The sequence below is a fragment of the Piliocolobus tephrosceles genome, chromosome 6 (genome assembly GCF_002776525.5).
Source record: "Piliocolobus tephrosceles isolate RC106 chromosome 6, ASM277652v3, whole genome shotgun sequence".
Lineage (NCBI taxonomy): Eukaryota > Metazoa > Chordata > Mammalia > Primates > Cercopithecidae > Piliocolobus > Piliocolobus tephrosceles.
This window is the reverse complement of record NC_045439.1, coordinates 125,685,409-125,704,119: the sequence shown is the minus strand read 5'-3', so window position 1 is coordinate 125,704,119 and position 18,711 is coordinate 125,685,409. Positions and strand designations below refer to the sequence as shown.

General features: G+C 40.3%; 1 protein-coding gene across 7 annotated transcripts in view; it reads right to left on the bottom strand.

The window, feature by feature from the left end:
• Positions 1-9,101: 9,101 nt before the first annotated feature.
• RNASE9 (ribonuclease A family member 9 (inactive)) overlaps positions 9,102-18,711 on the bottom strand; it is a 24,887-nt gene continuing 15,277 nt past the window's right edge. Inside the window, exons 1-5 of one of the 7 annotated variants that reach the window (XM_023186669.1) lie at positions 14,468-14,525; positions 13,927-13,961; positions 13,180-13,231; positions 12,167-12,277; positions 9,102-10,089 (exon numbers count right to left, since the gene is read on the bottom strand). In XM_023186669.1, the coding sequence (XP_023042437.1) occupies positions 9,461-10,089; position 12,167 (630 nt within the window). In that variant the 5' untranslated portion in view covers positions 12,168-12,277; positions 13,180-13,231; positions 13,927-13,961; positions 14,468-14,525 and the 3' untranslated portion in view covers positions 9,102-9,460. Of the gene's footprint in view, positions 10,090-12,166; positions 12,278-13,179; positions 13,232-13,926; positions 13,962-14,467; positions 14,526-18,711 lie in introns of those variants that run through there. The other 6 variants (XM_023186672.1, XM_023186670.1, XM_023186673.1 and 3 more) reach the window with 6 other exon arrangements.

The following is an 18,711-nucleotide window of genomic DNA, read 5'->3' as shown; positions in this document are numbered from 1 at the left end:
ATACAGGCGCCCACTACCATGCCCAGCTCATTTTTATATTTTTAATAGAGACAGGATTTCACCACGTTGACCAGGCTGGTCTCGAACCCCTGACCTCAGGTGATCCACCAGCCACAGCCTCCCAAAGTGCTGGGATTACAGGTGTGAGGCACCGTAGGGAGCCTCCTTGGTTATTTGTAATAGGTTGCTTAATTTCAACCAGAGCAAGGAGAGCTAGCAAGATGTAGAATGTTAATAGCTATTGTCATTCATCTGTGATAGCCTGATGTATACATCTTTAGTAAAGGAAAGTGTTTTTTTTGGATATAATATCTTCTTGATGGCTTGTTTTAGTATTAGACTTCTGGTATGATGCTAACCAATGATCCAAAGCTCTGGCTGAAACTTTAATTGTCTGTGACACATTAAAAAAATACAGATGGCTAGGTCTTACCCACACATAGTGAATTAAATCTCCAGGAGTGGGCCTGAGCTTTGGCATTTTTGTTAAAAGTTTTACAGGAGACTCTGGTTAATTAGGCGAAGTTGAGAACCAGTGAACCAAGCCTTTGCAGTTAGGTTTCAGCAGTCACTCTCGGCAGAAATTGTTGGCAATGGATTCTGTACTTCTGTTGCAGTTGACTGAGATAAGACCTTGCAAAAGTAGCCAAGACTCTATTTCTCACTAGCAGCCTTACATAGAGTTGCACAGCCTAGGAGGCAGTAGAGTAGTGAGTGTGTTCCCAGAATTCCTGCAGAGGTCTAGAGTGGGTCTAGGCAGATGCTTAAAGCTGAAAAACAAACAATAAGAAAAAAAAATTTCAGCCAGGCATGGTGGCTCATGCCTGTAATCCCAGCACTTTGGGAGGCCAAGGTGGGTGGGTCACCTGAGGTCAGGAGTTTGAGACCAGCCTGACCAACGTGGTGAAACCCCGTCTCCACTAAATACAAAAAATTAGCCAGGCGTGGTGGCACATGCCCGTAATCCCAACTACTTGGAAGGCTGAGGCAGGAGAATCACTTGAACCCAGGTGGTGGAGGTTGCAGTGAGCCAAGATTGCGTCCCTATAGTCCAGCCTGGGCAACAAGAGTGAAACTTCGTGTAAAAAAAAAAAAAAAGAAAATTCATTTTATTAGGTAAGGTGAAATGTTTGACAGACTGGTAATTGTTTCCCAGGATACATATTCTTCCTTCTAGAACCAGGCTGCATTTCCCAAACTCCCTACCTTAAACATGTCCATGTCACTGTCCTCTGGCCAGGTTGATGTGAGTTGAAAAAATGTGAGCAAATTCTTAGCTATGTCTTCTTTAGAGAAATCTGGTTTCCCTCTACTTTACTTTTTCTTATTCCCATGCACTGAAAGGCAGATAGATCTGTGGTGAGCTGGCTTCAACCAACCAGACCGAGATACACCTCAGAACTGGGAAATGGTAGAATCACAACCTTGATAAACCCCAGTTCCTCAATGATCACATGGAGAAAAGCCTTTCCCTGGATTGTTATGTAAGGGAGAAATAAACTTCTTTTTTTTGAGACAGAATTGCCCAGGCTGGAGCACAGTGGCATGATCTTGGCTCACTTACAACCTCTGCCTCCCAGTTTCAAGTGATTCTCCTGCCTCAGCCTTCCGACTAGCTGGAACTACAGGCACACACCACCACGCCCAGCTAATTTTTGTATTTTTAGTAGAGATGGGGTTTCACCATGTTGGCCAGGCTGGTCTTGAACTCCTGACCCCAGGTGATCCACCCTCCTCGGCCTCCCAAAGTACTGGGATTACAGGCGTGAGCCACTGGGCCCTGCTGATAAATAAACTCCTATTTGTTTGAACTACTGTGTTTTGGAATCATTGTTGCATTAATTTTTTTCTACATCTTAATTACTACAAGCTACAGGACCAGTAGTCTCAGATCTTCACTTACTTGTTGAACTTCTTTCACTGGAAGCGTCTCCAAATGCTGGGCTCAAAATTTCAACAAATGATTCACTAATAGGCTTTCAATGTCCATTTTTCTAAAGATGCAACCTATATCTTAAGTTGGAATAGATTATGGCAACTATTAAGCTTTCAGTGCCTCACCAAAAATTAACAAGTGGGCATGTGTGCTATTGCAACACAGGCCTAGGACTTTCTTTCTCCCTCTGCCCTCCCCCGTGACCTCCACATTCTCCGTTCAGAAAGGGGCAGGAGATGTGAAAGCGCAGACATTGGGTAACACTCACTATTGCCTTAGTTCCCATGTATTAGCAGTGCCCCTTTACTGGCCTTACTCTTCTTCCTGTCATAAACATCTCTTTAGAGGTCTTTTCGTGTCCAACCCTTGGTCATCTTCCATCCTGTTTCTCAAGCAGGGTAAAATCCCTCATTTTCTTACTCTCATTTTCTCTTCAAATTCCTCCCTTTCATATTCTTAATGTTGCCTCCTCCTTAGAAGCCCACTTTCTATTTTGACGTTTGCTGCACAGGTTGCTAGACCAATATGGAAAATCCAAAAATGTGCTGCTCTTCCCTTTGTTGGTCTCTAAACTGAACAATGAACACAGTGCATGCTGTGGAATATGCATAAAAAATTAGTTCATCAAAATGTTTATACAATTGAAAATTCTATATTATATGTAATGTATTCATTCATTTAAAAATACTTATTGAATATTAAGTGGCAGGCACTAGGCATTGAGGATAGAAAAGAATGAGAGAATGCCAAAATATTATGCATTTCAATATGGAAATACTCGGGCATTATTACACTAGGGTATATATTGAAGTGATGAGTTGCTTGTACCCACTTGTAATGAACATATTTTAAAAACAGAAGGAAGAAAATCTTTGACAGTGGAATAACGTCAAATATTTGATTTTTTGAATTAAGTAAGGCAGCGTATTTGTATATATACCCATTACTGCGAATGTTCTTGTTCACTTGAAGTTATAATCTAGTGGTTGGAAAACATCTATCTTATGGGAAATGCCCCTGAATTTAAAATCTCACTTGGTTAAAGACTAATTTACCTTCAGTTTGATAGGACTCGAGGCACGCTCCAGAGGCTCCAGGTTGCTGCAGGTATCTCCTTTGATCTTTTAAGAAGAACTTGATATTGATGACTAGCGCTTGTAATCTTTCAACTATGGAAAATTAGGTGGAATATTTCTTCTTGTACTCAAAGCAAATGATGCAACGGATGCATCAAATGTGATGAGGAGGGGATGGGCCATTGCTTCCTTGTGTTTCCAAAAATATGACAGCTCACAAGGTTGCTTATTTAAAGCAACCTTTTCTTTAAAAAAAAAAAATAGAATTACCATATGATCCAGCAATTCCACTTATGCATACATACACACACACACAAAAAAAAAAAACAGGAAAGCAAGGACTCAAACAGATATTTGTATGTCAATGTTCATAGCAGCAACATTTATAGTAGCCATAGTAGTCGTGATCTTATGTCAGAGACATGTGAGAAAGATCCATCTTAGAGAGAGAAAGAAAAGAAAGATTTGGATAAAATATGTGATTTCATTTTTTATCCTTATTTGTTGTGAGACCAGAAAAACAGGAAACAGTGGACAGAGAATATGACCTCCTTACTTGTGACACAATAGGTAATGATGCACAGTCAAAGGGTGTATAAAAAAACTTCAAAAATTTTATATCATAAAGAAGATACAGTGTGAGGTATTGTGTATACATATATATATGTATATACATATATATACACACACACATATATATACACACACATATATATACACATATATATACACACATATATATATGAATAAAAGTTATTGGCTCTGAATTTATCAGGAATATTAATTCAACTTTGTACCAAAATATTACAGGGCAAATGAATAGGGTTCACTTTAGTGTCATCAATTTTCAAGGAGCAGCACAGGGATAGTTACTAGCTTTGGTTTTATTCTTTTCCTAATGTCATCTAGGAATATTGTGCTAGAATAGAAAGGTGTGAATGGTTAAATTAGGTGTCAGCTTGATTGGGTTGAAGGATGCCTAGATGGCTGGAGAAGCATTGTTTCTGGGGATGTCTGTGGAGGTGTTTCCAGAGGAGATTGGCAGTTGAGCAGTTTCCAGAGGAGACTGGCAGATAAGACTGAGAGAGGAAGACCTGCCCTCAATGTGGGCAGGCACCATCCAATTGGCTGCTTGCTCCCCACAACCTCCCCACCCTGTGGCAGCTCTGAGGTCTTCAGCCTCAGACAAGCTTCTCTAACAGCCTGCTTGCTACCAGCTTCTATCATTCTCTAGCTTGCATATGGCCCGTCAGCCTATTGTGGGACTTCACTTTTAATCATGTGAGCCCATTCTCCCTAATAAATTCCCTTGCATATATCTATCCTATTGATTCTGTTCCCCTGGAGAATCCTGTCAACTAAAGAAAAAGAAAATCCAACTTTTAAATAATTAAAGTTAGTTTTATTCAGAAGTCTTACTGAGGTCTGCAGGCTGGGAGGCCTATAGCCCAGGAGCAGCTCTTTAGAAGGGTTCTATCAGACGGCTCCAACGCAGTATTTTAGTTCACAATTTATAGGAGGTAAAGATTCAATATACGCAAAATCACATCAAAGTTGCTCAGAAGTTACATTAAAGCAGAATCACATCAAGATTTGGATGTAAGAGTACACCTGGTTATAGATTACAGAAGTGTAATCACTAACCCGGTCGGGCCTTATTTTATGAGTAAGAAAACACAAGGACTAGTGTCATTTTCATTGAAATGTCTGAGTGAATAAGGTACCATCCAACTTTTAGAAATCTCCATGACACCTTCTGAAATCCAACGTTTTGTACATGAGCTGAAGAAATTCTGCACATGGGCTAGCCTGGCTATGTTCTACAGACCACAGGAATACAGTGAGTTAGGTAAACAGATATGGAGCATGGGGACCGCGTGCTCTATTCTGTAGTATCTTCAAACGTTCTTCTCAAAGAGCTGCAGGTTGTCATAGAGTGAGGAGGGGCTTTGTGAAATTATGCTGGCATGCAGAAATGAGCAAACATGGCATTTACTACTTTGTCTCGCAACTTCCACTAACACAAGGGGATAGGAACAACTGTGCTGTCTATTCATTGGACTAGACTTTTCTCCTATTTACTTATTCAATAACATCATATACATTAGAAATTTTCAAAGAGAATACCAGTTGGGTTTATTTTGGTTAGGAAACAAAATGCTGTGTTTATAGTTTTTCTTACTCTTGGGAATGCTTTGCCTACATTCTTTCACTGAGTAAGTATAATTTAAAATTAATATTGCATCACCACTTCATATCCATTGAAATTGCTATTATAGGCCGGGCGCGGTGGCTCAAGCCTGTAATCCCAGCACTTTGGGAGGCCGAGACGGGCGGATCACGAGGTCAGGAGATCGAGACCATCCTGGCTAACACGGTGAAACCCCGTCTCTACTAAAAATACAAAAATTAACCGGGCGCAGTGGTGGGCGCCTGTAGTCCCAGCTACTCGGGAGGCTGAGGCAGGAGAATGGCGTGAACCCGGGAGACGGAGCTTGCAGCGAGCTGAGATCCGGCCACTGCACTCCAGCCTGGGTGACAGAGCGAGACTCCGTCTCAAAAAAAAAAAAAAAAAAAGAGAAATTGCTATTATATATATATAAAAGAAGTATTGAGGGTTTCGAGAAACTGGAACCCTAGTGCACTGCTGATTGGAATGTAAAATGGTTCAGTCACTGTGGAAAACAGTATAGTGGTTTCTTAAAAAAAAAAAAATAGAATTACCATATGATCCAGCAATTCCACTTATGCATACATACACCAAAAAAAAAAAAAAAAAAACAGGAAAGCAAGGACTCAAACAGATATTTGTATGTCAATGTTCATAGCAGCAACATTTATAGTAGCCAAATGGTGAAAACAACTCAAGCATCCTCAATGGATGAATGGATAAAAAAATGTGTTATACACATACAAGGGAATATTATTGAGCCTTTAAAAAGAAGAAAATTACGACACATGAGTAAAACCTGGAGACATCAGGCCAAGTGAAATAAGCAAGTCATAAAAAGACAAATACTGTATGAGTCTACTTATATGAGGTATCCGGAGCAGTCAAATTCATAGAGACAGAAAGGAGAATAGTGGTTGCCAGAAACTGGTGGAAAGGTTGAAAGGGGAATTATTATTTAAATGAGCAGAGTTTTAGTTTTGCAAGATGAAAAAAGTTCTGGAGATGGATCATGGTGATGGTTGCACGGCAATGTGAATATACCTAATGCTATTGAGCTGCACACTTAACATGATTAAAATGGTCAGTTTATGTCAGGTATATTTTACTACAATTGAAATAATTAATGGAGTATCATCTCAAGGAATGCTAGCATAAATAATAAATTGTTATGTGAGTCAAAGTCATGTACGATGTTCATTTTAATAATGAAGTTCGATATTATTAAGGATAGAGTGTTAATATATGTTGGACAATAACTATTTGAAATATTATAATCAGTGAAGCTGAAATTACAGCTTGGACTTATCATAGGGAATCTGGTGGATACGGGCCTGGATCTTGGTTTCTTGTGCAATATTAGACTACAGGGGAAATCTGTGCAAATGAGCCTTATTCTATTTCTACGATTCTAATTCTAAAAGGCATTTGGATCAGATTTTCTATTCTGGAGAGAGAAAAGTTCGTCGTGATTGTTTTCATGTCTTAGTTATTGTACTATACCATACTCTTTCTTTTTTTTTTTTTGAGACAGAGTCTGTCTCTGTCACCCAGACTGGAGTGCAGTGGCGCAGTCTTGGCTTACTGCAACCCCTGCCTCCCGGGTTCAAGTGGTTCTCCTGTCTCAGCCTCCTGAGTAGCTGGGATTACAGGCATGGGCCACCATGCGTGGCTAAGTTTTGTATTTTCAGTAGAGACAGGGTTTCGCCATTTTGGCCAGGCTGGTCTTGAACTCCTGACCTCAGGTGATCTGCCCGCCTCAGCCTCCCCAAGTGCTGGAATTACAGGCATGAGCCACTGTGCCTGGCTGTATTCTTATAAATATATTTTATGTTGTATAACCTCCAAGATCAATGAGATGAGCATGACCCAGAGAGATGGTCTGTAGAACACAGCCAGGCTAGCCCATGTGCAGGATTTCTTCAGCTCATGTACAAAAGGTTGAGTTTTAGAAGGTGTCATGGAGATTTCTTTTTTTTTTTTTTTTTGAGACGGAGTCTCGCTCTGTCACCCAGGCTGGAGTGCAGTGGCCAGATCTCAGCTCACTGCAAGCTCCCCCTCCCGGGTTCACGCCATTCTCCTGCCTCAGCCTCCTGAGTAGCTGGGACTACAGGCGCCGCCACCCCGTCTGGCTAGTTTTTTGTACTTTTTTTTTTTTTTTTTTTTTTTTAGTAGAGACGGGGTTTCACCGTGTTAGCCAGGATGGTCTCGATCTCCTGACCTCGTGATCCACCCGTCTCGGCCTCCCAAAGTGCTGGGATTACAGGCTTGAGCCACCGCGCCCGGCCGGAGATTTCTAAAAGTTGGATGGTACCTTATTCACTCAGACATTTCAATGAAAAGCCATGTGCCTCCAAATGAAGACTGGTGCTGTATTAGTCATGGTTCTCTAGAGAAAAAGAACCAACAGAGCATATATCGATACATGGAAAGAGATTTATCATGTGGAATTGGCCCACACAATTATTGAGGCTAAGAAGCCCCACAATTTGCCATCTGCAAGCTGGGAAGCTGGTGATGGAGTTCCAGTCCAAACCCAAAGTTTCGAGAATCTGGAGAGCCAATGTCGTAAGTTCTAGTCTGAATATAAAGGCCCAAAACCAGAAACACTGATGTCCAAGAGCAGGAGAAGGTGGATGTCTCAGTTCAAGCAGAGAGAGTCCATTTGCCCTTGCTCTGCCTTTTTGTTCCATTTAGGCCCTTAACAGATAGGACGATGCCCACCTGCATGGGTGAGAGAGATCTTTATTCAGTCTATGGATTAAATGCTAACCTTTTCCAGAAACACTCTCACACTTAAACTCAGAAAAAAATGTTTATGTGAGCATCCCCTAACCCAATCAAGTTGACACATAAAATCAACCATCACTAGTGCCTAGAAGCTTGAATTCCTGTGTTCCTCCCTTAGACACTAAAATGGGGTCTAGCAGTCCTTAGTTCTAGGCCCTTACTTACATCAACTTATTGGTAAATTAGGAGCTCAGCTCTGAGCGTAAAGACAGGGTAAGGGATGGGAGGAGACTAACAGACTGGACTTGGGTAAAGCGTGCAAAGAGCAATGGGCACCTCCCTACCATCCCCCATTACTACTATTTATCCCTGTTTCAGAAAGTTTTAAGCAGTAATAGTAACAAGATGTTAAGAAGTTTGAAGAAGGCCAGGTGCGGTGGCTCGTGCCTGTAATCCCAGTACTTTGGGAGGCCGAGGTGGGCGTATCACCTGAAGTCGGGAGTTCGAGACCAGCCTGACTAACATGGAGAAACCCTGTTTCTACTAAAAATACAAAGTTAACCAGGCGTGGTGGCACATGCCTGTAATCCCAGCTACTAGGGAGGCTGAGGCAGGAGAATCGCTTGAACCTGGGAGGCAGAGGTTGCAGTGCGCCAAGATAGCGCCATTGCACTCTAGCCTGGGCAACAAGAGCGAAACCCCATCTCAAAAAAAGAAAAAAAAAGAAAGAAAGTTGAAGAAAAGGAGATAATTTTCTCCTTTTCTTTCATCAGACTGATCCTCCAGCCGCTCTCTGAGGTGATGTATTCTCAGAGGCAGCCACATCTACTAGAAAGTGAGGAAAATAATTGTAGATAATTGTGACTATTTGTAAAAGTGAGAAACTGTAATTTTGTAAACACAAACATCTAAGCTAAATTAAAGTAAAGATGTGGGAATTCACACTAACATTGGACGACAGAAATGTCCTTTGGGGAGTTTGCTTTCCTAAATACAGAAAGGCTTTATCCTGAGCTGCCCACATCTGAATCTACGTATTGCCCTGTAAGAAAGAATAAGACAAGTGAAATCGCCACACACGTAGCCCTAGAAAGATGTATTACATAAATGTCTGAAAGGGATTTTTGTGTCACAAGGAAGAAAGTTCCAAACTGAGAAACCCCACATCACCATACCAGAGCCACTGCACTAGATTGAAGCACTTTTTATTCTTTCTGCTGAACTAGAGAATCACATGGATGTGTCTTCGGAGCACATTTCGGGCAACCGTTTCCTTTTCCTCTTGGTGCCAGTCATCCTTCCACTGCAGGCATCTGTATCCATAACACATTCAAGGCATGCTAACTTATGGGACCTGCATGAGACCACATCTCAGAGCACTGTCTGTGAACCGAGGCTATGGTGCTTTTGTGAGGTGTTGGGAAAGGAAGAAAGGAAGGTGGGTGATTAAAGTGAATGGAAACAAAATTACCATTCTCAACTTTGATCTGTAAGGATCAGTATGGAGAGGATTATTCCTCCCACCCTAAGCTCTCAGAGAACACTCTGCTAGGGCGGTATGACAAAGACACCATCCTCATTGAGGAAACTTCTGTGTTCAGGTGGCTCCACGAGATCATTTATAGTATGAGGAATAAGTTTGTGTATTTCATTTTGCCATGCACAGGTGATAAGGACATAGCCCTTCCTATAAAATGATTGATATCTACACCATGGTACTTCAAACGCTTCTGTTAAATTACAATACACTCCTTCTACAAGACCCTTGCTCCTGTTGCATTTCCTAATTCCATTCTTACATGGCACAAATCTGTTGTAACAGATTTTTTGCAGCTCGTCATATTGCATAAGGAGGAAGTAATGTTCTGTCACACAACGGAATTTGTAGTAGACATTTTTTCTCATAATTTCTGCATTACAGTAGTCCCTATCATATAATGGCATTCCAGGTTCAATAATGACACGTTTTTTGACTTTTTCTTTGGTAGGTGGTTTGGTGGGCCCTGTCCTGTAAAATTCTTCCAAATACTCTTTAAATTCTTCCATTTCATCTTCTGGGGAATCAAAATCTGTATCCACCTCTTGAAACTGCACTGGCTGCAACAGCTGCTGCAGCAATAGAAGCAGGAGCAGTGGGTGTGTGCTGATCAGAGTTCTCATCATTTTTCCCGTAGACACTAAAAGAGATAAGGAGATACGTTCTATTGTGATAATGTGCTTGCTTCACATTTCCTGTGAGGGGCACATTTATGCCACATATTGCTGTTCTGGGCTCTAAGATTTTGGATCATTTTTAAATCGCCAACTCATAATCGATCTGAATACTTCTAAATTATTCACAGAAATGACCTAACTAGGCCTACAGTTCAGCCTAGAGCTGTGGTAAGAGAAGAAAAGGTGAAAGGAAGGAGAATGAGAGGGAGAGAAATAAAAGTAAGGAGGAAGAAAAGGAAACAAGGAAGAAATGGAGCAAGAGAGAGATTAAAGGCCAGGCGCGGTGGCTCACGCCTGTAAACCCAGCACTTTGGGAGGCCAAGGCGGTCGGATCACGAGGTCAGGAGATCGAGACCATCCTGGCCAACATGGTGAAATCCCGTCTCTACTAAAAATACAAAAAATTAGCCGGGCGAGGTGGCGGGCGCCTGTAGTCCCAGCTACTCAGGAGGCTGAGGCAGGAAAATGGTGTGAACCCGGGAGGCAGAGCTTGTGGTGAGCCAAGATGGTGCCACTGCACTTCAGCCTGGGCGACAAAGCAAGACTTCGCCTCAAAAAAAAAAAAAAAAGAGAGAGAGAGAGATTAAGGAGAGAGGGAAGGAGAAAGGAAATCAAGACAGCAGTGGGGAGAAAGCGAGGGAGGCAGAGAGGAGGCTCACATGCTCCTTCCCTCTGAAACAAATGCATCTTTTCCCTTTCCAGGAGTTGAGAACTTGCTCTGAAAAGAGCCACCCTCCCCTTTCAAACATTCCACTTTGATAAGAAAAAATTCTTTAACTGTGTCTTTCTTTTTCCTCTTGCTCTTTTCTGACCATAGATGCCTTTGGGAAAGGGATCAAGGAAGGTTCAAGTTTTGAGCAGCTGGGATAAATACATTCTTGAAGTCACCCTAAACTAAAAACAATGATACACACTAATAGCTAGCATAATGAGGAGTTAAGTGCCAAGCACTAGACTAAGCACTTTAAGTACATTATCACCATCATCCAAACAACCCTATAATAAATATATTATTTTTAGTATTGTTGTTGTTATAACAATGAAAGTTGCAAAAAGAAGGTAAAGTTATTAATATCTCTCTGTGAAGGGAAGTTGCTGAAAATCTTACATTAGATCTGGCAGACTCCTGGTTCAAGCCTATTTTTGTCTAATTTCCACACATCTGTTCTTAGCTGCTATTATATGGCCTCTGTCAGTCTGGTTTTCCTTCCTAAGGCTAGACTGTATCTCCCTCTCTAGGCTGTCAAACACGGTGACTACTGAAATGGCCAATCCTAAAACTGAATTTGAGCCCCTAGAATGCTTTGACAAATCGGTCCACACTCCATGAATAACTAACTGTTTTATTGCAGCAACAATCTCCTGAGTTTTCTTACCTTACCAAGCTCTTTGTAAAAGAAGTCCTACTTGGTGGCAACCTGAGTGATTCTCTAACAGTCGTTCCCTGGAGACCTTGATCTATCAGTGATGGAGATGGACAACCTCCTGTTCTAGGCTGGATACTGAGTTTGTTCGTATGTGTGTAGAAAGGTTAGAGAATGATGGAATCAGAAAATGGAGACAATATGAAAGTTGAAGGCCGGGTGCGGTGGCTCAAGCCTGTAATCCCAGCACTTTGGGAGGCCGAGACGGGCGGATCACGAGGTCAGGAGATCGAGACCATCCTGGCTAACACGGTGAAACCCCGTCTCTACTAAAAATACAAAAACTAGCTGGGCGAGGTGGCGGGCGCCTGTAGTCTCAGCTACTCGGGAGGCTGAGGCAGGAGAATGGCGTAAACCCGGGAGGCGGAGCTTGCAGTGAGCTGAGATCCGGCTACTGCACTCCAGTCCGGGCGACAGAGCAAGATCCGCCTCAAAAAAAAAAAAAAAAAAAAAAAAAAAAAAAAAAAAAAAAAGAAAGTTGAGCATAGGAGTGCAAAGAATGTAAAAGAAAAGAAAAAGCTGCGTAAAATAGTGACGTGAGAATGGGCACTCTGGGGTGGCCATGTGCCACACTGTCCTCCCCTCCCTGCTTTTCCTCCCATCCCTGCTTTCACACTCTCATCAGTGTCCTCCAGGAAGTCTCTTCAGAAGAGTGATCCCATGGTGACAGGTCAGAGAGCTCAGAACATATTCTCATGAGAACGTGGAGCCTCTGCAACATCTTGATCTGGAGAAAACATGGACCGTACACGTGTGAAGAGCAGAATTCAGGCAGCTGTGGCCCTGCCCTTTCTACTTCCGGAGAACATGCATAGGGCCTGTCCAGAACACTCTCTTGTTTTTTAAATCTGCAAACTTCTTAATTCTTGATTTATGAATCCAATTGTGGTTTCATTCTTCTCAAAATCCTTTCTCATCTCAAAGTATGTGTATTTTTTTTGTACTCCATTCTGTCACTCTTACAGATTTTTAGAAATCTTTCAACCATATGGAATTTATTTTAATGCATAGTAAGAACGTAGTGTGGTCTTTTTTCACATGGTTTATACATAATCTCAGCATCAATTATTTGGGAAAAAAACTATTCTCTCATCTCTAATTTTAAAAGCTACTTTCTATATTTCATAATTCTGTTTCTGAACACTTTTTTCTGTTTTGATATGCCATAATATGCTGTTTTACTTATTATAATTTTACTGGTTGTTTTTAAGAGTCACAGTCTCACAATGTTGCCTCGGTTGACTCAGAACTCCTGGGTTCAAGGTATCCTCCCACAGCCTACCAAGTAGCTTGGACTACAGGTGCACTCCACTGTACCTGTACTTATTATCATTTTATGAAACATTTTGATATCTCATAAAGCAATCTACACTCATTCCTCTTCTTATTCAAATGTTCACCACAGAGACAAACAGAAAGTAGATTATAGGGTGCCTGGGACAGGTGGTAGAAATGAGGATTAACAGTAAATGGGAGAAAGAGAGACAGAAGAGAGAGACAGAGAGAGAGAGACAGGGTAGCAGTGAGGGAGGGAGGGAGAACACAGAATAAATAGTGTTGAAACAAGACCACTCAGTGTTTCTGAAGTTTTTGCCTGGTAATCTCACACAGCAGAAACTCCTGGCCTACCTGTGGAATGTAGGCGTCTTGGTTTTTCCTGGGTTCTCACTAATTGAAATTTCTGTGGATGAATCCAGAAATTTGCATTTTAAACAAATTTAAAGGTGATTCTTAGCTCACTGAAGTTGAAGAAGGAATTTCTTAATATGCATTAAAATGAACTTGTGAAAAAGAAAACATCAGAAAACAGTAGGGAAAATGTTCAGCCTTTTCAGCAAATGTTCTGGAAGAAGAATGGGATGAGTGGCTTCCTCCTTTGGGCTATTGTGAATCATGTTGCTATGAACATGGGCACACAAATACCTGTTTAAGTCCCTGCTTTTCCTCCCTGTTTTTAAACTTGCTTGGAAGGTTTATTGCAACTTAGATTTGCAGACTGAGAAAGGCCTTGGAAAGGTTGTCTATCTAGTTTCTCTTCCTAAAATGCAAGTTCTGAGCCCCAGCTCAGAACTCTGTATTTAACCACACACATAAGAAGTTTACAGTAAAAAGAAAAGATTGGTATAAGTAATGGGCTTGTAGGTGAACCAATGTATTTCAGAAGGATTATTAAGTGGTATTTTAAATTTTTAAATTTAAGATTAAAATTTAAATTTAAAACTGATTTAAATTAAATTAATTTTTTAAAATATTTTTTGAACACCTTATATAATGAAGCATCAATAAATCATGATCATATAATAATTATATAGCCTTAATCACAAAAGGAAAAACTAAATTAAATCTTTTAAATTGACAATAATTATAATAACTTACAAACTCATTGCTGATGAAAGTGTGATAAGATGTTTCTGTCAGAAAGAAATGGTTATAATTTTTTGGAAAATTTGAGAAATACAATAAAAAGAATAGCTGATACTTTCCTCTAGCATTTCAATAGCTAGAATTTTAAGTTGCAATAATTTATATTGAAAGACAAACAGCAAATTTTACTTAAAAGGGGAAAAAACTGAAATTTTAAAATATAAATATCCAAAAAGGTGGGAAAAGGAAAGGTTAAAATGAGTCTGATGTGTTTATAGAAATGACAATAAACATTGCAACAATAATTAGTATTATAAGAGCTAATATTTATTGAGACAGTATTTTATGTTCATAGAATTGTATATTCTTAGAATGGGCTGTTTTTCAGAATTTACAAATTTATTAATCAATAAAATTTTAGATCATCTGAGAAACAAAGAGAACAGAAAAAATAAAAGAATTAAAAATTTTAGAGATATTAAATATTTTGTGATATAATATTATAGTAGTAGGACTCCCTGGTTGACAGTGAGAAAAATTCCAAATAAATTACCTTAAATGCAAGGGGCATTGTATTGACTCACAGAAGTTGGAAGTCCAAGAGGTAGGGCAGGAGACAGAAATCAAATTCTTGACTAGACTCTTGTTTCTACTCTCTCCCACTCTACTCTCCTTTGTACATTCACTTTATTCTCACGTAGGGTCTCTCCATGTAATGACGCAGTCATTACATGGAGAGACACTGTCCCTTTGTGGCCTTATATTTAGGGTCACAGTAGGAAATGCCATTTTCTCCCACCTTCACCCAACATGGAAAATAACTTTTCTGATTGGCCGTGCTTCTGCCACATGAATAAATCCAGGGATGTGGGGCACTCTGATTGGCTACCTGAAACACATGTCTTCTTTCAGAAGTAAAGGCAAAACTGCACAATTAAAACCCAACAGAACTCCAATTGTTGACAGAAGGGCTGTTCCCTATTACACAAAAAGGGAATAGAGACCAAATCTGAAAATAATAAACGTGCTTTGCTGTTTAGCTGGGAGAAAATCAAAACACTCCATCTATAGCACGTTCCCAATTAACAGAAATATAGATTACATGGGAAAGAAAAGAAAAAAATAAAATAGAAAATAAGTTGTAATTTCTGAATGATATATTTCTGGTCAATTTTTTATTCTAATCTTTAAAATAGACAATTTTACAAATTCAAAAAAATAACAAAATGTCATTGAAGAAGTGAAGTTTTAAGATCTGGATTGGGCATGTTCTTAAATATTAAGTGCTATTTTTCCAAACTCCCACATGTTTATATCAGTAAACTCAATTTTCATCAGCATCAGGAAATCTATGCCTTAGTTTAAGTGGTTGAGAAAAGACAGATTATAAAACTTTAATCCTTAGAATTAGACTAACCTTTGTGAATAAATCCCAGGGTGTCTCTTAGTTAAATCCAGTAGAAAAAATATAGGTTTTAACTAGCTTTAAATTTTCACAAACATTTTGAGGCAATATTTATATCTCAAACCTTTACACTCATGATTGAACTGAGAATGGTATCTGTCATGCGCGTCCGTGTGAAGAGACCACCAAACAGGTTTTGATTAAAAAAACTTTTTAATCACCTGGGTGTAGGCAGGCTGAGTTGGAAAAGAGAGTCAGCGAAGGGAGATAAGGGTGGGGCTGTTTTACAGGATTTGGGTAGGTAAAGGAAAATTACAGTCAAAGGGGGGTTGTTCTCTGGCGGGCAGAAGTGGGGTTTACAAGGTGCTCAGTGGGGGAGATTTTTGAGCCAGATTGAGCCAGGAAACGGACTTTCACAAGATAATATCATTGCTTAAGGCAAGGACAGGCCATTTTCGCTTCTTTTGTGGTGGAATGTCATCAGTTAAGGCGGGGCAGGGCATTTGCACTTCTTTTGTGATTCTTCAGTTACTTCAGGCCATCTGGGCGTATAAGCGCAAGTCACAAGGGATGCGATGGCTCGGCTTGGGCTCAGAAGCCTGACATTATTCATAGTTTTTGAGTAACTAAAAGATGTTCTTATTTAAAATAAAAAAGACAAGAAAGACAAGAGCACATTCACAAAGAAAATTACTGAAATACTGGATTACACACATATAAACTGAATCGCACACCATATACATGAGTGCATAGAAAATTTCACCATAAACAAAAAACAATATAAGAATCTCTAAAGACACCAAATATAAGATTCAAAGACCACAAACAGTTTAAAAATACTTTCTAAACATGTGCAGTGTGAATGAGCTTCTCAAACTCAGGTGTAAATAAAGTGTTAATTCCTTCTCTAAATCCAACATATCTGTACCGAAACCCCAACTATTGAAGGTGGCAGCAAAATGTAGCTCAGTTATTATTCTAGGTGTCTTCCACCTTTCTTACAGAATCAGAGAAACCCAGGAATCTGAAATTGTCCTGGTACAAAAAGTTCAGTACCTTATATGTGAGTGTTGATTGGCATTATCAAAGTTTCTCTTTCTGTTATAAATGGCCTAAATGTTGAGCAGAGGTTTTCCTCTGTCTTTCAGGTATCTAAGAATTTAATGCTAATGCTATTAACTTCCACTTGAACCATCAAGGCCCAAAGATATGACAACTTCTTGTGTTATAGAAACAAAGAAGTTCTCCCTTTCTTTTTCAGTCTTCTACAGCAATAAAAGCTAAATGCCAATCTATAACATATGACAAGGTAGAAAATATCACTTTAAGAGGGCTGCATAATATAGTTCATATTATGCTCACTGCCAGTCTTTATTCAGATTGTATTCAATGTGAGCCAGTCACTCTAGTCTCTTCCTTCCTTCCTCTGGGTCCTTATGTCTGTGAAGAGAAACTAATAGGTTCCAGTCTGGTATAGCCTCAAGCAACACCTGAGGCTCCCTATACTTTTAGAGAACTAAAATACTTTAGACATGGCTTTGAAAAACAAGAGAGAGCAAGAAAGTTAGCAAAGTGGTAGAGTAGAAGATTCTCTGGCATCACTCCCTACCAAAAAATATAACTAGAAACTACTCAAAGACAAAAATACCACCCTGAATCCCTGAATACAACAGAACTTGGGGGAGAAGTGGCAAAATCCCCTTGGTCCACAGAATCAAAACAAACCACCACCAGTAAGAGAAATAGCCATTTTAGACTGTGCCAACCCTTCCCCGAGCGGCCAAGCCTTCCCCAACCCTTCCTCTTCCATGGCATTTCTATGGCAGGCCAATTCTCCCTGACAATCACACAGACAGGCCTGCATGACAGTCACACAGACAGGCCTGCATAGCACTCCACTTACATAGACAAATTTCCACAGAGCTGCCTTAACATTGAGCAAATTGTTAAACCTAGGGAAATCGGTGGCCAGACATCAAGGAAATGAAACATATGGTCAGCAGGAGCCTCGCATGAGCTTCTCCCTAACCTGGAGCAAGTCAAAATAATAGGGACAGCCTTACATTCCTAGTGCCAGGACCCATCTCGGGTCCTGAGACGAGTCAAGGTAACAGAGGCAGCTGTTTGAATAGATTTATTGGAGAGTCTAGGGCAGCTCTCCAGACCAAGCTGTAAAGGAGGTACGATAGAAATAATCACTCTGGTACCACAGTAGGCAGGCCTTGAAGGCACTGGGGTGCTCACAGCTTAATCAGACTTACCAAGCATTTTTTTTTTTTTTTTGCCTCTGACCTTCTAGTTGAAACAGAATTAGTTATCAATAGACTTAGACAAATGCTATACTGCATGTAGGCACATAACCCCAATCTATACAAGAAAATTGCAACACTTTGAGTTGGTCTGATGGAATTATCTCCAGCCTTCTCCCTGTACCCGTAACAACAATAAATTCCCTTCTTTTCTAGTTTGTCTGCTTCTTGTTATTGGGCCACAAGAAAAAGCAGCCGAAACTGGCTTATTTCCAGGAACATTTCCTTACACCCATGTTTGCTGAGGTGAGAGGAGAGAGTTGGAGGTGAGCATCCGATCCCACCACTAATCTGGGAGTTTTCATGGGAAGCCCCGTTCTGGTCCCTTCCCACAGGAACTATTGGGAGTGCCAGGAGGACCGGACCACCTGGGGTGAATTGAGGTGTTGACTGCAGTGACTGGCACATGAATCATGGTGTCTACTCAGTGCTCCAAACAGTGAAGATACCCCACTGAAGAGATTGGCTGGCATCATAGCACCACAGGGGGCACAATCTGTGGGAAGGCCCAAATTCCTAGCCAGGTTTTTCACAAAGGCCAGGCACTCACATGGAGCCTTCCGCTGGCCTGCAAACAACTAAATGATCAGGATTAAGTTGCAGTGCTTGCTTATGTCTTTCTCAGACTGGGAAACAATGACTGGACAGTGATTTCTTTCTAGAGCAATGTTTAAGTTCCAGTGTTCTCTGTAAATCTTCCCCTAACTAGAAAACAATGCCAGGGCAACAAATTAGTTCTAGTGCAGTGTTTTAATTCTGGTGCTCACTATAAGTCTCCCCCAGAACCAGAAGCAATAACAAGCCATATTTAAGTTTTGACACTAAGAAGTGAAGCCCTAAGACCACCAAAGAACAACTACATAAAGCTGTAAGACGTAGCTATCTCCTCAAATGCACAGACATGAAAGTGAATCAATAATCAAGAACAAAAACCTTATGATCACGTTCATAGATGCAAAAAAAAGCATTTGTTAAAATTCAACATCTTTTCATGATGAAAACTTACACAAACTGGGTGTAGAAGGAATACACCTCAAAACCCACAGCTATATATATTTGTTATATATGACAAACCCACAGCTA